At 36.9% G+C, this 23,602-nt stretch overlaps 1 protein-coding gene across 8 annotated transcripts in view; it reads left to right on the top strand.

The window, feature by feature from the left end:
• Window positions 1-23,602, top strand: part of LOC135203132 (sushi, von Willebrand factor type A, EGF and pentraxin domain-containing protein 1-like) — a 257,130-nt gene that overhangs the window by 221,830 nt on the left and 11,698 nt on the right. For 4 of the 8 annotated variants that reach the window (XM_064232777.1, XM_064232783.1, XM_064232779.1 and 1 more), the window contains 14 exons: window positions 1,882-2,064; window positions 4,495-4,668; window positions 5,735-5,826; window positions 6,693-6,805; window positions 8,653-9,176; window positions 10,558-10,758; window positions 11,533-11,730; window positions 13,523-13,750; window positions 15,369-15,522; window positions 16,764-17,037; window positions 17,955-18,081; window positions 18,862-19,021; window positions 20,366-20,452; window positions 22,763-22,914. In XM_064232777.1, the coding sequence (XP_064088847.1) occupies window positions 1,882-2,064; window positions 4,495-4,668; window positions 5,735-5,826; window positions 6,693-6,805; window positions 8,653-9,176; window positions 10,558-10,758; window positions 11,533-11,730; window positions 13,523-13,750; window positions 15,369-15,522; window positions 16,764-17,037; window positions 17,955-18,081; window positions 18,862-19,021; window positions 20,366-20,452; window positions 22,763-22,914 (2,667 nt within the window). Of the gene's footprint in view, window positions 1-1,866; window positions 2,065-4,494; window positions 4,669-5,734; window positions 5,827-6,692; window positions 6,806-8,652; window positions 9,177-10,557; window positions 10,759-11,532; window positions 11,731-13,522; window positions 13,751-15,368; window positions 15,523-16,763; window positions 17,038-17,954; window positions 18,082-18,861; window positions 19,022-20,365; window positions 20,453-21,301; window positions 21,356-22,762; window positions 22,915-23,602 lie in introns of all 8 variants that reach the window. The other 4 variants (XM_064232780.1, XM_064232782.1, XM_064232784.1 and 1 more) reach the window with 4 other exon arrangements.

Genomic DNA, 23,602 nt, shown 5'->3' with positions numbered 1-23,602 from the left:
ATAACATTTACAGTGCTCCTGTACCTAGTGCCACTGTTCCGCTTTTAGACAGTTACTGTATTCCTGGTAGTTATTATCAGTACTACTTTAGCCCTTAGTATCAGGATGCGTGTAGTCCATATTTGCCTGCTGTTCATGCCAAGCCTTTGACCATTTAGTACTGGGACGTATACATTGTATGCTTGCCTACCGCTCCTTCAAAGCACCTGGCGCTCTCTGGTGCCAGTGAAATTGTAATCTTTTACCTGGTATTCGTCAATTCCATGACTGCCATGAGGACGAAGTGTTAAAACTCAAGTCATACATTTATTTTGTGCACATGATTCGCGTCTCCAATTTAAACAACACTAATTTTTCCTCAAAAATATCACAAATTGTTATCAGCTGGTAATTGTATTCAAAAGCTAAAACTATTCCTTTTGATTACTTATGAAGGGAGACGTATATCCATTAGCTTTTAATCTGTTTTACCCATTGACATTGAAAGAGCTGATGATCCTACTTAACAAATCCTGTTGGACAAGAATTACATCAAGTAGAATAATATACCCTTACATAGTTGCTAGTGTCTCCGGCAAATGGGTCGTAAATTAATTGTCTAAGATAAGATGCATGAAGCTGATGGGGGGATCTGCTTCTGGTTGCATGGAAACAAATAAGAAAAAACTAACATAGCAATAGAGGCACTTCTAGTTATTCCAGATTTAATATCTTCATACTATTGCTAAAAAAAAAGTAGCTCATGTTTTGGATTCATTTAGAGGACATGGAAGGCAGCGAACTCAAAAACGCCTGCATTTCGACTGGCTTGATTTTGAACCAGGATGCAGGTTGCCAACCTAGATGGAACCTAACTCAAACTAACCAAGAGCTTGGAATGAATTACATAACATTCCAAATTCGAGACATGTCCCATCGGTGTGTCTAGTCCATTCATCGAAAAAGAGACGTCTCACACTACTAATTATCCCCATGCCACTGAACTTGTGATTTTGTTTTCTTTAGTATTACCCCGATAAAAAAAAGTTTGTGCATGCAAGCAACTGCAAGTCTTAGTATTCTAAATTCTATTGATAAGGATAAGAAGATGCATCTTGTCATATGAACGCTGAAGCATGTGGTGCATGCTAAAGAGAATGATACTGCAAGGATTTAGAGTAGTACTTTTTTATTCTAACGTTGTTTTTAATGAGCATTGTATTGTCAGCTTGATCAGACTTGTAAATCTCTGCCAAGTTATTGATTTATCTATCCAACTAACGTTATGCATATGTGTGTATACATTTTTATAAACAATAAGATATTTTATTCAGATTCACACACACACACACTTACTGATACTTAAACTCTCTCTTTCTCTCTCTCTCTCTCTCTCTCTCTCTCTCTCTCTCTCTCTCTCTACCTTTATGGATATCACAAATTCCAGCGAATCGAAAGTTTTCCGAGTTCTTCTGTAGGTACAATATACACAAAATTCTAGGAAATGAAAGCACTGGGAAATATGAATTATGATCTGTTATTGTCTTCATGCATTATAGCTTAACGCGTAGTTATGCATTCATTCTTATTTTTCCATTTGTCTGTTGCTTCTGCTTGCTTTTAAGCTCTGCATTCACTAAAAAGTTATTAGGATGGAGTGGTCTGCGAGATTGTGGTTTTTTTTATATAAATATATTATGTTTCTAAACATCTTCACGTTCTTGAATTTTGCATTCTTCTATCGGTTTAACTCTTATTTTCATATCCTGTTGTTAAATGTCATGAAGAGATACAGTGATATTCTCATAAGATACAGAGATACCTTCATCAATAAATGGTAATATTTAGTCGAGAAAAGGTGATCTCTATTATGTTATTTGCATGGAGTCATGATCGCCCCAGCTGGCTGCATCGTGCCCACCGTTGAGAATGGAAGACTCTCCAACGACACGAGACCCGGGTCCCAGGTGCCCCACGGAAGCACAATCACTGTGACCTGCGATGACCATTACGAGCAGTCCCAGAATCTGCCACCTTCCACCTGTTACAACAGCACTTGGACGCACTACCCGCATTGTCACCCTGGTGAGTTGTTGAAGAGTTTTCCGTTTTTGTTTCAGGGTCACCTGAAGGTCCTCTAATCTGTAGAGTTTTTATTTTTATTCTTAAAGAAAGTGTTTCCCTTCTAACACTCTAACCTGTGTGGCTACAAGGGTTATAAAAGGGTTATGAAAGGTCCTCTAATGAAAAGAGAATTATTTTTTCTTAAAGAAAGTGTTTCCCTTCTAACCTTTTAACCTGTGTGACTGAAAGGGTTATAAATGGCCCTGTAATCAAGAGAGAATTTTTTTATTCTTCAAGATAGGCGTTTCCTTTCTGACTTTCTAACCTGTCTGACTGAAAGGGTAATAAAAGGTCCTCTAATCAATAGAGAATTTTTTTATTCTTGAAGAAAGTGTTTTCCTTCTAGCCAGTGTGCCTGGAAGAGTTACAAAACGTCCTGTAATCAAGATAGAATTTTTTATTCTTCAAGAAAAGCGTTTCCTTTCTAGCTTTCTAACCGGTATGACTGAAAGGGTAATAAAAGATCCTGTAATCAAAACAGAATTATTTTTTATTCTTTAAAGAAAGTGTTTCCCTTCTAGCCTATTAACCCGTGTGACTGCAAGGGTTATGAAAGGGTCGTAAAAGGTTCTCTAATCCAGAGAGAATAATTTTATTCTAAATAAAAAGAGAGTTTCCTTTCTAACCTTCTAACCTTTGTGACTGAAAGTGTTATAAAAGTTCCTCCAATTGAGAAAGCATTTGTTTTATTCTTAAAGAAAGTGCTTTCCTAGATTTTATTTATTTTTAAAGAGAGTGTTTCCCTTCTAACCTTCTAAGTTTCCACACATGGTACCGTGGTGGGTTGAAGATTCCACTTGATTCTAGATACTGCTGCGATGCAGTAGTTAAAATGTGATCTCCATCAGAAATCAAGGTATTTTATTACTCTAAAGATTTTGACAAAAATGAATAACATTCCATCAGAAATGAAGCGTATTTTATAACTAAAAACAGTTTTAACCAATAAGAATAATATTCGACGATCCACAACAGCAACTGCAATTGCTGTGAACGGTGACCCCCGAATGAACAGAGAATTACATTTTTTTTTTTCAGATTCTAAAAGGTTATAGTGTGTTTAAATTCTAGGTAAACTGTAATCTTCATAATAAAAAAGCAATCCCTTGTAATTACGGTATTGTTATCCCAAAGTCAGAATATTTAGCTTGAATACTATAATGTGGTAATATTAAAGAGTAACGTCCCTGCCTTTGAATGAATATTTTAATCAGAGAGAAATATATGAACCAGTAAAGGAATATAATAATTGTTACAATGCTACTTCATTCATAAAGTAGGGACTCCCAGTGTATACATCAGCGGGGAATTCTAACATTCTTCACCACCCGCGTAAATTATAAATACTCATTTGCATCTATTAATAATGTAAAAAAAATTTCAAATTACAATACTGTATTGTATTAAAATGATTATTCTGATTTTCTGCTTCGCTTTCGCATGTTCTGTAAAAGTAAAGTTCATTTCAACCACAATAAAAAAAAAAATTTACCAAAATGGAAAAAAAATAATTTAAGACTAAGCCCTTCAACTACCTCACATATATTAGTTTATCGGGATTTGTCTTTAGTCGTTGCAAAGAAGAAAACTACAATTGAAGTTGAAATGGACGTTTAACAAAAATTAACAAAACATTTTATTAAAAGGACACAAAATGAAAAATTGCACACCACTTCAGTTTCCAAATCTTGAGTAATCGCAATTCCCAGACATCAACTTAATTGGCATTACAATTTTTAGGCTTCGTTGACAAAGCAAGAGTGGGGTGGGTGAGTGCACTAGCCACCCCTGGCCGCTGAATTTAAAAAAAATGGAACGCAGCCTGGAAAATCAATATTACAAGATTATGTACGTGATATATTACAATTTCTAATCCCCTTAAAAGCGGCAGTACGAAATTTGTAATTGAAATCCAATGACAAAGTAGTAGCAATGTTTTATGAAAATTGAAATGAATAAATTTGTGTTAAATTTATCAAGCTAAATTTTTACATCGGCCGTTCCATATGTTCTTGGTAGTGCCGTCAGTGTACGTCACGGGATGCACTGTAGGCATAGCTAAAAGTGTACCTTCGGCCCCTAGCTGCAACCCCTTTCATTCCTAATACTGTATCACCTCCATTCATATAATCTTTCTGTCCACCTCGATTACCGATTATTTCATAGGGCAACTGTGAAGTTTTCCTCCTGTTACATCTTTCAAACCTACCTACTCTCAATTTCCTTTCCAGCGCTGAATGACCTCATAGGTCCCAGCGCGTGGCCTTTGGCCTAAACTTTATGTCCCATTCCATATTCGTTGCTATTTTCTCCGTCGGTGACCTAAGTTGTAGTGACGCCATGGTACATTTTTACATCAATCAATCAATCAATCGTCCCTGTCTCCTCCAGCCAGATGCAAGCGCCTTCCGGAGCGTCCACGCCACGGCATGGTCATCGCCCCAAGGACGGCCCATGGCATGAAGGCTCGATACCGTTGCAAGGACGGGTACAGACTGCAGGGCTCCTCCACTACCATTTGTCATTTCGGGAACTGGACCGGTCATACTCCGCGATGTAAAATTGGTTAGTCTCTCTCTCTCTCTCTCTCTCGTCTCATCTCTCTCTCTCTCGTTACTATATATATATATATATAATATATATATAATATATATATATATAATACTTCCTCTCTTTTCTCTCTGTCTATAATATGATATATATATATATATTATATTATTATATAATATATATATATATAGAATATAAATAAGTATAGATATATATAATATAATCATATATATATATATAGACATATAATAGTATAGATATATATACATATATATACATATATATATGTAGATATATATATATATATATATATATATATATATATTATTTATTATGTATGATATATGTATGTATGTATATATTATTATATACATGCATATATCTCTCTTTCTTTCTTGTCTATAATATATATATATATATAATATATATATATAATAATATAATTATAATATTTACTCTTCTCTCTCGCTCTCCTCTCTCTCTCTCTCTCTCTCTCTCTCTCTCTATAATATATATCATATATCTAATATATATATTTTATTATATATATATATATATATATAATTTACTCTCTCTCTCTCATCTCTCTCTCTCCGGTCCTCTCTCTTCTCTCTCTCTCTCTCTCTCTCTTCTAATATATATTATATATATATATATATATTATATATATATATATATAGTATATATATATATTATATATATGTATATATATGTGTGTATATATATATTTATATATATGCACCAAAAGAACTTAATCTTTTTCTGTAATATTTAAACCCCTGCACAGTCATCTGCGCATATTGAGGCAGTCAAAATATTCTTTCGTCTTAGAAAAAGAAAAATCCTCCAAAATTAAATGAAAAGATGAAATTAAAAGCTTAAAAACTGTCTTCGGTTTCTTATTTCTTTTATGGAAAGGTGGAATGATAAGCTTTGCATATTCTGGATGAATTCAAATATATTTTCGACTCTGCATGAGATGAACTTCCGAAAAATATTCTTTGCTCGCTCAAGTTCTTATTTTCCATTTTAATTTTCACCGTGACGTCTTCTTACCCTCTTTTCCTTTCTCCTTGCGCAGTCTACTGCCCCTTTCCTGGGTACCTGACGAACGGCCGAGTCCTCCTCGTTGGCAATATGGGCATGTATGACTATCGACCATATGTCAAGAAGGTAAGAGTGCTTCCTATATCTATAGGTGTATTGGCTCGTTCATCATGATATGTTTCTCGCTTCTCGTACCTTTGAATGGCGTCTTCATTCGTGAGTGTAAGTCTTCTAATGTCTCCCACGTCGTGTACCTCGCACGGCGCACTGTAAACATTACTTGAGGTTCTTTACAGCGTCCCTTCGGCCCCGAGCTGCAACCCCTTTCGTTCCTTTAACTCTACCTCCCTTCATATTCTCTCTCTTCCATCATACTTTCCATCCTCTTCTGAGTTCCTCGTTGGACGAGTCGTTTTCGCGCTCGGCTACCAATCCTGTGGTCCGAAGTTCGATTCTCGGCTCGGCCAAAGGGGTAATCAGAGGAATTTATTTCTGGTGATAGAAATTCATTTCTCGATATAATGTGGTTTGGATCCCACAATAAACTGTACGTCCCGTTGCTAGGTGACCAATTGGTTCCTAGCCACGCAAAAATATCTAATCCTTCGGGCCAGCCCTAGGAGAGCTGTTAATCAGCTCAGTGGTCTGGTTAAACTAAGATATACTTAACTTTTTTCCACCCTCTTCTAACAATTGCTACATAGTGCAACTGGGACGAGGTTTTCCTCCTGTTACACCTTTATAATCTTTTACCCTCAATTTTCCTTTCAGCACTGAACGACCTCATAGGCCCCAGCGCTTGGCATTTGGCCTAAATTCTCTATTCCTTCCCTTCTTCCTTGCTTTTCACATCAGCTTTTCACATTCTCTTTTAAATATTCCAAAACTAATTTGATTTCAGGAAGTTCAACGACTTCACCACTTGCATCCCTCCAGCTGCAACTAATTCTATCGTTCATAATCGTATTTTAATGAACCTTCTTACACAACAGGTCCGAAATAATCGCCAAATCCGCTACGAGTGTAACCGGGGGTTCTATTTGTCGGAGGGGCCACCCGGCGCCACCTGCATAGCCGGACGGTGGAGCCCTAAGCATTTGCCCAAGTGAGTCACCAAGTCCGTTTCTCTTCGGTTTCATTTAGTTATTTATTTTTAATGCTGTTCATGAATTGATAGATGTACATTTTTGTAAATTTTCGTATCTTCCCAATATCCATATTTTTGCATCTTTCCAGTATATTCATAGTATATTTCTCAAATGCTGTTCTGGTGTTGGTAGAAGTTTCTGTTTGTAAATTTGTACATCTTTCTAATGTTCATATTTTCTTTTATCTTTCCAGTGTTCATATTTTTTTCTTTCAAAATATGCAAAATAAACGCAGCTGCAATAGCCATTATTTTCAATAAAACCAGTAATAATATAAGTTTTCATGCCTTTGTATTAACATTATCACTCTATTCCCTACATGCAATAACTGTTTATCTTCTGCATTGTAAATCCCACAACGGTTCTCGGCAAGGTAGACCTCCAGGGCTAATTAGTGGTTTAGCTGAATTATGTAAGAATACCCAAAAGCAATGGGTCGTAATCATTTTGCCCTTCTAAAGGCTCCTTGTAGTTGTTGCGCCCTTTTCGCGTGGATATCAGAATTGCAAAAGAAATATAAGCTTTCTCCACATTTCAAAGGTCACCATTGTTTGCGGATAATCTACTAGCGTTTCTAAAAGGCCTCTTTATCACCAATCAACGGTACGAGCAACCTTGTTTCAGATCCCGTGTCCTAATGGAACATTATGGTACTACCATAGCAGAAAAAACCGAGACACACACACGCACACACACACACACACACACATATATATATATATATATATATATATATATATATATATATATATATATATATATCATATAAAAGCGAATCCCACAGGAAAATGATAGTCAGAAATCCAAGCGCTTTCGTCTTTACTCGGACATTGTCAAGGAGCTCCCTGACAATGTCTGAGTAAAGACGAAAGCGCTTGGATTTCTGACTATCATTTTCCTGTGGGATTCGCTTATTTATGAAGTCACGTGCATCTACTGTGATTTTTTAAGCATATATATAAATACACATACACATACATATATATGTATGTATATATGTGTGTGTGTCTGGATACTTTCTGCTATGGTAGTACCATAATGTTCTATTAGGACACGGGATCTGAAGCGGGGTTGCTCGTACCGTTGATTGGTGATAAAGAGGCCTTTTAGAAACGCTAGTAGATTATCCGCAAACAATGGTGACCTTTGAAATGTGGAGAAAGCTTATATTTGTTTTGTAACTCTTACATACATAGATACATATACACCTTGCAATGTGCCGTTCCTCGTGAGATGTTTTAGTGAAAAAAAGGAAGACTAATGGTACGATCTCACCACTAGAGCAAACGAAATAATCGACGCGTTAAAAAGTAAGCGTTGTACGAATGAGGAGTTAGGTGAGTAAATATTTAGATTATGCAGCTTTTTATACCTCTTTACATGTCTCATCTCTGATAGTATTCCTTTTATTTTTAATAGTGCATTCGTTAGCATCCATAACGTCATGCTCCCCGTAGGGGGTTAGTTCCGTCAGTGCACCTCATTCGGTGCAATGTAGGCATTACTCAAGGTTCTTTGCAGCGTCCCTTCGGCCCCTAGCTGCAACTACTTTCATTCCTTTTACTGTACCTCCGTTCATATTCTCTTTCTTCCATCTTACTGTCCACCATCTCCTAACAATTGTTTCAAAGTGCAACTGCTTTAAGGTTTTCCTCCTGTAACACTTTTCAAAACTTTTACTGTCAATTTCCATTTCAGCCCTGAATGGCCTTAGTTGCCCCAGTGCTTGGCATAATGCCAAATCTATGTATTATATAATGTCATGCAGCATATAGTTTCACTGTGTTTCATATTTCTTTGTTAGATGCTCTCCCAAGCTACACCCAAGGGTCCAGTGGCTGAAGCGTTCTGTGAATCTCGCCGACTACCTGAAGTACCTCAATCAAACTCAAGAAGAAGAGCAGCCTCTGATGACAACAATCGCCTCTACCGAGACGGGGCAAGTCGCCGAGGACCACCTCTGGCCAATCAGCGCGCGGGACGCTACTGAAGGAGAAGACGAAATCATCAACGAAGATGATAGTGACACCCTCGAAGGCAGTCCTGAAAAGGGCGACAGTGAAGAAGGACATGAAGCAGATGGAATCGGAGTTGACAGCGACGATGAGGATGGAGTCGCTACAGCGGGAGGCGCTAACGAGTCAATGGCTACGCATTCCTACACGGTTCCGATCGAAGATGGCTACGTGGACAACATGGTCGGGGACGTTCATCATCGTAGCGCCGAGGGATCTAAGCCCCTGAGCAGGGTGCCGAGAAGTGCCACGACAGACGGTCGAGACAAGACCCACAGAAAGCGAAATGAGTGGAAGAAGCTGGGGAAAAAAGGTAGGGATGTTTCGTGGTGGGTTTCACCGTAATGGAGCATGATTACTTTTTTGCCCTTCGAAGCTTGATGTCTACGTCAGTGTTCACCCGCAGTTACTTGTTGAAATGCTCTCTAATTGCTAAATACCAAAGACGGAGCATAAGGACGGTTTTATAGATTGATCATATCTCGTAAATGTTATAGAGTCGTTGCTGAAATTCAGAATGAATTAATCTAAATGAAGTCTTATTTGGTCACGTAATCAGGTTTTTCAAATTTGTAGAGTTTCATAGTTTAATCGCGATACATTAAGAATGATTGGGATTTAGGTGAAAATTTTCTGTTCCTCTTATCGTACTTTTTTTTTCAATGAAACCTCTAAAACCTAAAGTTAAGTATGTGTTCTAGGGAAGTTGCTGTGAGATATTAATTGTTACTTCATCATCATTACCATCTATGTTTATTTTTTGGTAGTCTAAACCCTACATCCTTTCATATTTTGTTGAGCTTTGGCAATCTCTTCCCACCTCCGTGTTCCCTAACTTTCAACCTTTATCCTTCCCTCTGGGTTAATTCCTAGTATCCTTCCTTGCCCAGTTTTGTTTCTTAAATACTGGACTGATCAGGGGGTTTTGATTGCCCGACCCAACGGCCTTTCAATTTTAAAAAAAAGTGGCTAGGATCCCTCTCATTATTGGAGGTACCTAATCTTTGATCCAGCGTTTACAAAAGATCGATGCCTCTTTCCGAGAAGACAATGGGAAGTCTTTTAGGAGGCAGGATGACAGAAGGTTTACGTCATTGTCTTAGTTTTTGTTCCATACATGGAAAAGGAACTTAAAACTGGGGCTATATTTGGTTGAACTTCTGTTAGTAAGACTGTGGCATTTTTCCTTCTGTTTCACATCTTTTGAAAGCTTGATATGATCTTTATTTTTTCTCCTGTTCCTCTATCATCCCTCTGTTGACTCATTAATTCTTAATGCAACTTCAATACCTTAACGAAAACTCTGTTTACATTTTCTTGTAAGAAATAGATTTTCATTAATATTTTCGGAAAAATATGTGATTGTTGAATGTTAGCTTTATTATTTGTGAGTAAATTTGCTTTGCGCTTTTTATATCTTATTTTTCTTCCAGTGCCATCGCCTTAGCCTCAGTCAAATCGAGGTGTACTAGGGTGTACTAACATAAAAGACAAAGTGTTATTAGTAGGAACTCTGTAAAAACTTTCTGGATAATGAAGAATCTGATTTCATTTCGGGTGTTCGTGTTGTCCCGCACAATTATATCCCATGATTCTAATAATATTCTAACCTGTATCAGCGTCACTTCACGAATGATGATGATGATACCCCATGCTACCTATAATAATGTTCCATATTCTCTCTCGCCCGACAGCGTCGCATTGCGAGGAAATCGACATAAACGAGTACGTCGAGGTGGAGGTGATTCGCGCGGGTCGTGACCTCAATTACACGTACTCCGCAGGGGCTCGAATAAGGGTCAGATGCCTGGAAGGTCACGGCCTCAACATCGGCAACAAAACGGCGAAATGCTCCCGAGGGAAGTGGAGACCCATGAAACCGGAATGCGTCACGTGTAAGTTGGCATTAAACTCTACGGGTTTTAGTATCCACATTTCACTTATCTCATATCACTGTCTTCTGTTGCACATATAATTCGTCCCTGTTTTGGCGAAGTGGCGTGACCCAATTTTTAAGTCTTTCAGTCTTTTCCAGCTAAAGTGACTCAGTTCGTGATACTTTATAACATATCAAAACTACAGCTGTTTTTGTTGTCACATTTTCAAAGCAAATGTTCTCAAAAGAGATGAGCTCATTAGAAGCCCTGAATAATATCCAAATCTCTGAATTGCCATTTTCTCAGAATGGTGTAAAAATGGTTTAGCCAGTACGTCAAAGTAAAGGCGAGTTGATAATACGACACTTGGACCATTTCTCTATCCAAATTTCAATGTCAGATCACACAAAATAGTCTGTTGCACAGTGTTTTTTAATATGAATGCATCTCTGTGAACTGTACATGTGATTCACATTTATATGAAATAGAATTTTCCTGCAATACGTCCCTTATATTGTATGTGTTGCAGTGCATATCTCTGCAAACTTTATTTTCCATATCTCGTAATGTCCGTCAGAAGTTTCACAAGTGTTTTAACCTTAACATCTAGGAAGATTCTAACTTAAATGCCCAGCCTCCATACCTAGCCTTGTCTCCGATGTAAATGTTTGAGCATCTCAAAGACGTCATCACTTCCACGTCCCCTTCATTCATGTGTAATACCGTTCATCCCTGACTATGTTGTGATGTTCTCCCTTCTGTGTCAATTGCGGGATTCTGGGAAACGTGAAGTGCCATGCCTGGTGCCGCAGACGGCGAACGGATATTACGAATTCAACAGCGTGCAAGTGCCGCAGAAGGCCACAATTCCGCATGCGGAGGTCGTCAGATTTTGGTGTCACGACGGCTACGCGGTTCTGGGGTCCAACACCCTCAGGTGCTGGTATGGGGAATGGACCGTCACCGGAATCAGACCCCACTGCCAACCAGGTGAGGCTAACTAACTAAATAAATGTGAATGGTTATATCCCAGGTATGGATGAAACTGGATAGGTAAGTTCCATAGGTAGGTGGATTCAAACGTCAAATTGAAGGTCGTTTGGGTGATTTGGTTGTTTCTATGAACGTTTAACTTTCTGTGCCTTATATGCAAGTGTGGAACCAGTCTCGAAATCTTTTAGAATGATATAGAAATATTCTGTAATAAGGCATTTTCCTCCATAAACACACACCTATTACTAAATGGGTCTAAAACGAGTATGCTGACATATTTGAGGAAAATGAGTTGAGAAATAGTAGGGGACTGTACCGAGATTTTTGTGTGCGTGTCTTTGAGTTTATAGAGAAATTATAGTCTCAGATCAACCATAGGTAAAATGTTACTCTTCTTCTTTTTTTATGAATTATTTTAGATTTTTTAATCAGGTACTTCATAACCAATATTTAAAAATTATGATGACTATATTTTAACTTCCGTTTAACGTTGCGTATATATTTCCCTTTTAGTTTTTTTATAATTTGAATAGACACTGAAGTATCTCATATCTCGCTATCCCCACCGGGCTAAAAAATAAAAAAAAGAGAAAAGTAAAAAAAAAGGAAATCAAAAGATATGATACTATATATTTAGCGTGGGAACGAAGGGATGTTCAGCTCGTAGTAGTTTCTCATAGCTGCGGGCGAATGTTTGTTTTAGAAAGGGTAAAAGCTGTCATCAAAAGATCCACATACTTCAAAGATAGTTCATTTTTCCTGTGCCTCTTCCGCGGGGCTACATTTTCTCGCTCACGTTTACTTTGTAGTCAAGAAAGAATCCTAATAGAGGATATGTTTGTAATCTCTTTCTTTTTCTGCCTCCTCGGAATTCAAGGAGTTTTTATGATAATGCTGGCTGGACGGGCATGTAATATCCGTGTGTAGTCCAGGCCTGAAGGCAAGAATGAATTTCAAGATAAAAAGTACGAAAAACTCTATTTTTGCGAGTCATACCGCCTTCATAAGCTTTCCCTGATTCTGATAACTAAGTCTTGAGTATATCTTAGTTGAACTCTGAGTCTTACCTTTCACAAGCAAGGATGGTTTTGATTTTCGTTCGTTGGTTTTCTTTTAGGACAGGCTCCGGATGATTCGAGGGGAAAAGATCTGACATCAGTGCATCTTTTGAACGAATAGCGACATAACCAGCTCCCTTCTAAAACATAAAATTACCCGAACCTTTCTTTGCTCACGAGGCTTATATGATCCACTGGCTGCCAAGATGGGCTGGAAGCTTAGGTTTTCATTTTTTGGGACGTTTGGTTAGATTTTGACTCAGGGCTACTGACTGCACGAGCCACGTAAAAACCAAGAGGGAAAGAAATAGATAGGCCAGTCTTCTTGTCGAGTAAAATTCGCAGTGTAAATGAATAGCTCCTTAAAAGTAAAGTTCGCTTCCGGTTCTCGGTTGCCTTCAGTCTTATCAAGGCTGCAATACTTTCTGCAAACGAATTCTCATTGTGCCGTGGTTGTCTTAAAATTATCGGCTGTTTACATTCGTACGTTGCTATCTTTTTTTTAATACATCTTTATTATTTGGTGTTTGATTAACTTTGTTTTCTCTTTTTCATTGATAGACATTTTGTTCTTGAAGACCGCTTTTTAAGGTACTGATTTATTTCATACGGATGGGGACATGTTTAAAATAATAATAATAATACTAATATAATAATAATAATAATAATAATAATAATAATAATAATAATTTCATATAGAAAGTTATTTATTCTTCCGTTATTTCCAACAGACCCCTGCTCGCTACCGGTCATCGACCACGGAGAATACCTGGATGGACACCTGCCAGGGGACAGTATGGAACACAGCACTGTCTTCAGCTACACCTGCGAGGATGGATGGCTGGTGAACGTGCCCCAGATTACCTGCCATCTCGGGAACTTCCTTCCGGAGCAGCCTTCTTGCGTAACACCTGAGCAGGCTACTCACATAGGGCACCGCCTTCCACAGCCGATGAAGCGTAAGATTTCCTTCATATTTGATTAGTTTGGGTTTCAGAATCATGGAAATGGGTGGTGACACATTATCTTGGTTTCAAAATCATGGAAAATGGGTGGTGACACATTATTTTGGTTTCAAAATCATGGAAAATGGGTGGTGACAAATTATTTTGGTTTCAAAATCATGGAAAATGGGTGGTGACAAATACTTTTGGTTTCAAAATCTTGGAAGATGGGTGGTGACAAGTAGCTTGGGTTTCAGAAGCTTGGAAAATGGTTGGAGACAAATTTTGGTTTCAAAAGCTTGGAAAATGGGTAGTAAAATATAGTTTGGGTTTCTGAAGCTTAGAAAATGGGTGGTGACAAATTGTTTGGGTTTAAAAAGCTTGGAAAATGAGTGGTGACAAATTGTTTTCGTTTCAAAATCTTGGAAAATGGATGATGACAAATAGTTTGGGTTCCAGAAGCTTCGAAAATGGGTGGTGACAAATAGTTGGTTTCAAAAGTTTAGAAAATGAGTGGTGACAAATAATGTGGGTTTCGAAACCTCAGAAAATGGGCGGTGACATATAATTTGGTTTTCAAAACCTCAGAAAATGGGTGGTGACATATAATTCGGTTTTCGAAATCTCAGAAAATGGGTGGTGACATATAATTCGGTTTTCGAAACCTCAGAAAATGGGTGGTGACATATAATTTGGTTTTCGAAACCTCATAAAATGGGTGGTGACAAATAATTTGGTTTTCGAAACCTCAGAAAATGGGTGGTGACATATAATTTGGTTTTCGAAACCTCAGAAAATGGGTGGTGACATATAATTCGGTTTTCGAAACCTCAGAAAATGGGTGGTGACATATAATTTGGTTTTCGAAACCTCAGAAAATGGGTGGTGACATAATGCAGAGAGAGTTTGACGCTCCGAAACTGTATGTGATTTTGAATATTTTTTTTCTTAATTTTTTGCTTTTCAAAGCTCAGTGTTCGATACTAATCTATTATCATGATACAGGTTTGGTCGCAATTGAACCCATTTTGATAATACTGTACTCATACCCATTTTGATAATAGTGTTCATACCCATTTTTATAATACAGTGCTGATATCCATTTTTGATATTACAGTATTCTTAATCATTTTTGTAATACAGTATTCGTACCTATTTTGATATAACAGTACTCATACCCATTTGATATTACAGTATTCATACCCATATTGATAATACAGTATTCATACCCATTTTGATTATAATAGAGTACTCATGCCCATTTTGATTATACAGTATTCATACCCATTTTTGTAATACAGTATTCATACTCATTTTGATAATACAGCATTCATACCCATTTTGATTAATCAGCACTCATCCACATTTTGATAATTCAGTACTCATATCCATTTTGATAGTATTTATGCCCATTTTGATAATACAATATTCTCACCCATTTTTATAATACAATATTCATACCCATCTCGATAATAGAGTATTCATACCCATTTTGATAATACATTATTCGTGTGATGTATCCATTTAACACAGAATGCTTGTGTGGATGCCTATTCTATCTACCGTTTATAGATACTAACTTAATCCTATACATCATCTAAACCCCAGACCTTCTGTTTCTTTTTCCTTTCAGTCTTATCCTTCAGTGAGAGCGACGTCTCACTCGGAGGTGACATCACCAGCATCGACTTCATGACGAGGCAACACAGCTCCTGCAGCCCCCCGACGCAGATCCAAGGAACAGTCATTTTCAAAAACGGCCAGCCTCTCGACGAAGGAGAGCGAAGGTGAGAGTCAAAATTTAAAGAAGAAGTCTTCTCACGTGTCACTTCTTTTTCATTTCTTATCGCAGTTTTAGATTTCTGTAAAAGAACACTACTGAGGTGACTTTGCTCTCTCTCTCTGTCCGGTCGCACTTGTTCTGTCTGCCCTCAGATCTTAAAAACTACTGAGGTTAGAGGGTTGCAAATTGGTACGTTGGTCGTCCACCCTCCAATCATCTAACATACCAAATTGCAGCCCTCTAACCTCGGTAGATTTTACTTCATTTAAGATTAAAGTTACCCATAGTCGTGCGTCTGGCAACGTTTACAGGACAGACCATCACCAGGCCGTGGCTGAAAACTTCATGGGCCGCGGCTCATGAAGAGCCGCTGTACGGAAGACTCGATTGCGCCGAAGTTGGTTTTTTTATCACATATGGGCTCTACTTTTTGGAAGCTTGCTAAGTAACTTCATAGCCTTTTAAGCCTGTTCTACATGAATTAGGGTGATGATAGTAGTGATTGTGATACCACCATGCTTAAAAATTTGATAAAGTCTGGACTTTTCAGAGTTTGCAAGAACAAATAATTCAGTGATAAATAACCCAGTATCAGGACTAGCTATATCATTACAGTTCAGATCGATACGTATGCCTTGCCTAATTTGAGCTGGTTTGAGACATCAGTTTACTCCCAGATGATTTCCTTAATGCTAGCTTGCCCTTTTAATTTTAGGGATTTCTTCATTTTCAAATATTTCCCTTGACATTAGCTCTTCCACTTTAGAAGGTATCTTATTAACCCCTAAACGATTCCATTGACAACTTGCTCTTTGGCAACTCAAGATAATTCATTTCTGGACATTTTCAGCGATGCTATCATAAGTTGTAATGTTCTAAGGGGTCCACAATAATAACAATGTTAAAAGCTCTTGTATAATTTATAAACACTTTATAAAAGCTTTCGAACCCTTCCCTGGGTTCATCTTCAGTCCAAAGGGAAGGGTTCGAAAGCTTTTATAAAGCTATACACGAACTTTTAACATTGTTGTTATTGTGGATCCCTTAGAACATTGTATATGCTCTCGTGATAGAGAGTCTTTCCCAAATAAGTTGTAATCCTGAAGGATATCTTTCTATTTCCAAAAGATTCCCTAGCCTCTAACCTGCCCTTTGACCTTTAAGTATGCCCGGTAGTCCCAGACGATTTCCCTGATACCAAAGTATCCCCGGACCAGATATATTTTTATTTTCATTTCCCCAAAGGTTTCCCGACGGAAGCGAGGTCACTTTCAACTGCATAGCGAACACGATGGGAGAAAAATCAACCTGGACTCTGCGATGCGAGGACGGCTCGTGGGTAGGACAGAAGACCCCTTCGTTCTGTCGATCGGAGGAGCCAAAAACCGAGGCGCCAGACAGAGTCAGCGAGGGAAATAAGTCGTGCATCTGGAAGAAATTGGAGTCGAGGGTCGTCACATTCCATGGCGATCTGGAACTGACTGAATTAGTCATGGAATTCCAGCCTGGGACCGAGCTGGTAGGCTGGCAACAGAGGATTTGCGTTTTGCCTTGGAGATGGAAATAAGATTTTTCAAACGGAATTTTTGTTAATTTGTTTTTTAGAGGATGAAATATTACACGACCTTACTCACGTATAGAATTCCTTAAATAACAGTATTAGACTTATTTTTATAATGCTAATGAGTCTTTTAATATAAAGATCTTCCTTTAATTAAGAAGGGAAGACTTAGTTTCTAAAATTTCCATTTACTTATTTTACTTACTTATATTGATTTATATCATGTTTATTTTGTTTCCCATTTTCTTTTTCCCTTTTCCTTTTTCACACATTGGAGTCGGGGTCTAATCGAGAATAGCCTTTTGACTTGGTTAAAATGAGTGAGTTTTAAAGCTGATGATATACGTATTTCTTTTTGTACATCGAAATGCTTTATGCAGTCTTTGCTTGCATGTTCCCTTTATTCATATTAAGGAAAAACAAAACATTTCTTTTTTTTCAGATATCGCCTGTTCCGTTTTCGTTTTCCCGAAGGTAAATTTTCCTTCGTACCTTTTAATTTTGACGATGTTATTCGCGATGTCCAAATGGGCATACCTACTTATTTTCTCTCCTATCCACATAACCTCCCATCCTGCAGAAGATAAGCTTCGTCTCTTCTTCCTAGGTTAAAACCCTTCCCAGCTATTTTTTCCTCGGATTGTGAGAGGTCATAGAACGCTTGTTGGTTTGTCTTGGCATTCTTTAAAAATCAGGCTAGGTCACTGGAATACAGGAGCGTTATGATGACCCTGTTTAAACGATTTCAGAAACGTAGAGGAAAGTCCAGAGCTCTAATTTGGAAAGGAAGGGCTGATCGAACCTGTAGAGTTGATGTTATCTACAGCTCATTAACCCCTGAATACGAGGTCTTCAATCTACATCCTTCCTTGCAGGTGTCTCGCTGTTCTGACATCGGCAAGTACGCCTTCGTAGGATCAGTCCGCCGGCGTTGTGTCGACGGGGAGTGGACAGGGGAATCGCCGAAATGCTTCGGGCTGAACCGAGACTTCAGTTATTCTTGTGAGTGATTTTGAAATGTCAAGGGCGTCGGTCCCGTTACTTTCTCTGTTGATGTAGTACTTTCTTTTGTGACATTCCCTTCCCGTATCTGTAGACTTCTGTTTCACTTTCACCTGGCTAGCTATTATTTTATAAAGCCCACGCTCAGGCATACCGGAATCGTACTGATTTGACAATTTAACAGTTCATCTCTTTTCTACGTTGTTGCGTAAAAAAAGACTCTCTCTCTCTCTCTCTCTCTCTCTCTCTCTCTCTCTCTCTCTCTCTCTCTCTCTCTCTCTCTCTCTCTCTTATTGTTTTTGAAGGCTCCTTTTTCAAAACTTGCAATACGTCATCACATGTGACTGAACGTTGTGGCAACAATTTTTACCGAGACTGAAGCTTTATGAAAAATTAATTAAAAGTTGTCTCCGTCGCTTCAGTTGACTCGTTGTAAAATCTTATAAATGTGCTTGCATTTTAATCAACTGATTTCCTTTTTAATTGATCTTTATATTTTTCATGTATCTCAGTTAATTCATCCAGGCTCATCACTTTACACCAGCATATTGAATAAAGTTCCCTGTATTGTTATGAGATTTAATGAGCAATAGAGCAGTTGACTTTAAATAGTCTCTTGTGAGGCCTGCAATTACATTGCAAGTAAAAGATCACTTATTTAAGAACAAGAGTATGTCACTTTTATGTAAATCATTTCATTTTTCATCGGCTCATCTTTTCATATATATTGAACTTAATCCTAATTTACAAACTGCTCTGTCTCTCTCCATCTGAACCCAGTGGACCGCCCCCCAACCATCCTCATCCGACACAAGGACGGCCCCATCGCCCAGACCAACGACGGGAAGCTCCTGGTCCACCCTGGGACCCAGCTCTACCTAGAGTGCCTCTGGGTGAGGCGGTATGGCACTCCGAGGTGGAATGTCTCCCATACTTACGAGTGAGTTCAAGATCGAGGAACCTTAGTGACTAGAATAGAACAAATCATATTGCAAAAGCAACTTGCATCAACTTTTGAGTAAAACGTTTATAGATCAACTTTTGAGTAAAACATTTATAGATCAACTTTTGAGTATAACATTTATAGATCAACTTTTGAGTATAACATTTATAGATCAACTTTTGAGTATAACATTTATAGATCAACTTTTGATTAAAACATTTAGGCATGTTGCCCCTGATTCGTCTCGATATGTAAACTGAATTCATAATTCAGTCATTAGATACAAGTCTTCGTGGCAAAGAAAGAGGTACATCATTATTAAGTATATTGTAGTGTATAGTAATTTATTTGTGGGAATCAAGCATAGTGTTTCTTGAAATAAATATACATCTCTCTGTCTCTCTCTATCTCTCTCTCTCAGAACAACTTAGACATTTCTTTTACTTCCCTCTTCATCTTCGTGATATACCACCACAATGTCCCAGATGTGACCTCCCACGTATAGAACTATACTCGATTTTTTTCCATCTGTCCACCCGCCTGTGGTGTTTGCGAATGGTAACACTGCATCCCGGGCTTTAGATAGTTACATTCAGCTTACATTCAACAATAATAACAATATCCTTTTTCGAATATTAACGGTGTAATTCGCATACAGTAAATTATTAAAACACTTTTCGGTACACCCAGATATCCTGTTATTTACCTAAAACTTACACGAAGCGTAACTATCTAAAGCCCAGGACTCAGTGTTACCATACGCAAACACCACAGGCAGGTGGACAGATGGAAAAAAACAGAGTATAGTCTTGATATCATAACAACTTCCCCATATCCTTTATAGAATATAGAAAATAAATAAAGTATATGATGAAAATAAAAACCTTTAGGGCGTTTAATGAATTTTGGAAAAAAAAAATTAAATGTTACTCAACTTGTTCTGAAATTTAATATTTTTTTTTGTGGATGTGTATGATTAAATTTATTTAATGTATGCGTGTATTCCATGTATTCCAGAGTAAAAGCATATGACCTTGTGTAGATTTTAGATTTCATTTTCAGTTTAAAATGTTACTTAACTTATTCTGAAATTTAATTTTTTTTTTTTGGTGGATGTGTATGAGTAAATGTATGTAATGTACGTGTCCATTCCATGTATTCCAGTGTAAAAGCATATGACCTTGTGCAGATTTTAGATTTCATTTTCATTCAGTCATCACCACGCCGAATGACCTTTTTGCTCCCAGTACTTGACTCAAGGCCTATGCCTGGTATTTCAATCTAATTATCAGTGGTCTAGTTAAGCCCTTTTGAATAATAGATCCCTCCCTTTATAACAAGGGACGTAGATGAGAAGGACGAGAAGGAAATAGGATTGGAGCTGAAGGAAAAATTGAGGAGTGCCGGACTAACGGAAGAAGGTGGAGGGTAGGTATTAAAGAAAACTAAAAAATAAAATCGAACTCCTTACTGGCACTGACTCCCTGTGGCGCACTTATTAAAAGCATGGAGCAGCTTCGGTTATATGCTAATGTTTTACCTCCTTTCTTTCTGTCATACATCTAATAATTATTCTTTTGGGATAATCATTTAGTATATATATATATATATATATATATATATATATATATATATATATATATATATATATATATATATATATATATATATATATATATATATATATATATATATATCATTTATATATATATATATGTGTGTGTGTATATATAAATATATATATATCTAATATATATATATATATATATATATATATTATATAATGTACTGAACTGTTAAGCCACAAATAACCTATTGATGCCAAGTTACCTATGAGAATATTTTAAATATTTGGTGTAAGTTATTCTCAAGATAAATTGAATTATACATCGGTGGAATATTTGAGCCCTAATGAGTTATTTGTGGCTCTAAGTTAGTGTAAAATACTTCTCTTGTGAATGCTGGCACTAGCAATTATATATATATATATATATATATATATATATATATATATATATATATATATATATATATATATATATTTTACTCAACAATATCTTGTTACCACAGTTCTAAGCATGTACAAATTTCTGCAGGTCTAACTTTTCAGAACTTCTCTCTTCATAGGCACTGCATCGTGACGAGTGATTGCACCAGTTTCACATCTCTCTCTCTCTCTCTCTCTTCTCGTCTCTCTCTCTCTCTCTCCTCGTGTTGTCATTTCATATTCATCAATATATTTTCCTCAACTTTTGAATTCTTTGTCTCCTGGCACAGAAACTACAAGCACAGGGAATTTAACATGAGATGCAAGAAGCCCGCACTTTGCTGGTAAGACTAAAGTGTTGCCGTCAGAGAAAGGTGGAACCTGTATACTATATACCCAAGATGACGGCAAAGAATTTGTTCCGTCGTTGTCCGCGTCTTGATACAAGGCACAATATGGCGTGCTTTCCTTTTCTGACGAATGTGCTGCTTGTGGTAATTTGTCCGCGCCCGCTTGGTCAGTTTTCTGTGCAGTCCATTATTCCTCTCATTGATATTATTTCAACAATGTGATAAAGCGGTTTGATCATAGATTTGTGTGACTTGTGTTGATATCATAACCAAACGATACGGTATGCTGAACGTGTATCGTACTATTCCTCTGACTATGAGAGAAGAGAATGTTATTCAGAAACAAAGTCTTTCTCTAATAAAAAATATTTGTTTGTATTTCTCTATTTTCCAATCGATTCGAGTTATACATCGTATATATGTATATACGTATATGTATATATATATATATTATATATATATATATATATATATATATATATATATATGTATATGTATAGTATATATGTATATATGTGTGTGTGTGCTATATATATATATATATATATAGATATATATATATATATATATGTATCATATATATCTATATATATATATATATAGATATATATATATATATATATATTATATATTATATATATATATATATATATATATATATATATATACTTTATAGCAGTCATCATCCAGGGTGGATGAAGAGTTTGACCTGCAGAAGAACATTCTAGTTCTCAGAAGTTGAATTTTCTTTTCCTGGTTATATTTCCTATCTCAATTTTGTCTTTAATTAACATAAAGAAACCCTTTTCTTTGCCTTGTACAGGCGTACTGTTCATATTGATTTCCCTGCATGGATTTCTATCCCCTGAGTGTTCTTTGTGATGTTGCTTACTCTTCCATAATATACTTTGGTCAAATATCTTGGACGCGTGTTGATACTGCAGCATGCACCTTTGACTTTCATGCTTTCCGTGCAAACAAATTTATTTTTAAAAATCTCAGGAATATAATGTTTTATCAAGTAAGAAATCTGGTGTCACTTGAATATATATGTAAGGCAAGATATTCGTTTATAATTTAACATTTCAGAAATTATTATTTCTTCTTGTAAAGAAGCGTCTCATAATGTATTACTTTAAACTCTAATCCCTTTAAAATCTTTGAAATGTTGCACTTAACTGGAACAGCTTAAAGACTCACAAGCAGTTTTATTAATGCAGTTTGATTCATATTTCTCCCAGACCAAAAAACTTATTTGTGCCAGCTTCTCTTACAAACAGTAGCAATCATTAAACTGAATAATATCTTGCAATTAACCAAAAACCACGGGCTCTTAACCACTTTACCTAAAACTTTAGAAAATAAACACTATTGTTCACGTCTGTCCGTCCGTACGTACAGGAAGTATTGGACTGGATGGAGTACGGATGCGATGAGGAACCCCCAGTTGGAATACCGCCTGGCTCTGTACACCACCCACGTTGGGGATTCCGGAAACTACACTTGCACGACGCCCACTGGCTACTCGCATTCCGTCTACTTGGATATAAAAAGTAAGGGATGCATTTCTTATGAGTAATGAGTTAATTTGTTTGTTTTTTTATTCGAAGCATTTGTCTAAAGTTTTTTTTTGTGCGAGTATGTCAGGTCTTTAAGTATAAGTAGTAGTCTAATCGATCTGGTTTTTTTTTTTTAAGTACAATATGAGCGTAAGTGTCTATTTTCAAGTGTAAAAATTAGTGTAATCAATTTGATTTCAGGTATGATATTTGTCTAAATAACCTATTTTTGATTGAATGTAAGTGTCAGTTATCGATTCTCATGAGAATATTAGTGCAATGGATCTATTTTCAAGGCAGATATTAATCTAAATGATCCCCCTTTTTTAATGTGAATGGTAGTGTAAGTTATGTCTTCAAGTGTGATCCAGTCTAAATGATCTACATGCAAGTGAGAATATTAATCTAACTGATCTGTTTTACAAGCACTACCAAGGTTCCTCCTAAAGTCACTGACAGGTTGTAAATCTACCTTTGATTTTTACTTTAATCCAAACCCTTCCAAGAGTATACATTCGTCTGACTGATCTGTCTTGCAACTGTGAATATTAACCCTTAAGTGCTGTTTCGAAGGTAATTTTGTAATTATTTCCAGTTTGTTTCTTCATTGTTGTCTTTATAGTGTTTATAGATCTCAGTGCAACTTGGCTGATTTTGCAGTGCAGTCAGTTAAAGCATCAAT

Source organism: Macrobrachium nipponense, chromosome 33 (assembly GCF_015104395.2).
Source record: "Macrobrachium nipponense isolate FS-2020 chromosome 33, ASM1510439v2, whole genome shotgun sequence".
Lineage (NCBI taxonomy): Eukaryota > Metazoa > Arthropoda > Malacostraca > Decapoda > Palaemonidae > Macrobrachium > Macrobrachium nipponense.
The sequence above is the reverse complement of the archived record's forward strand: the minus strand, read 5'-3'. Positions and strand labels throughout refer to the sequence as shown.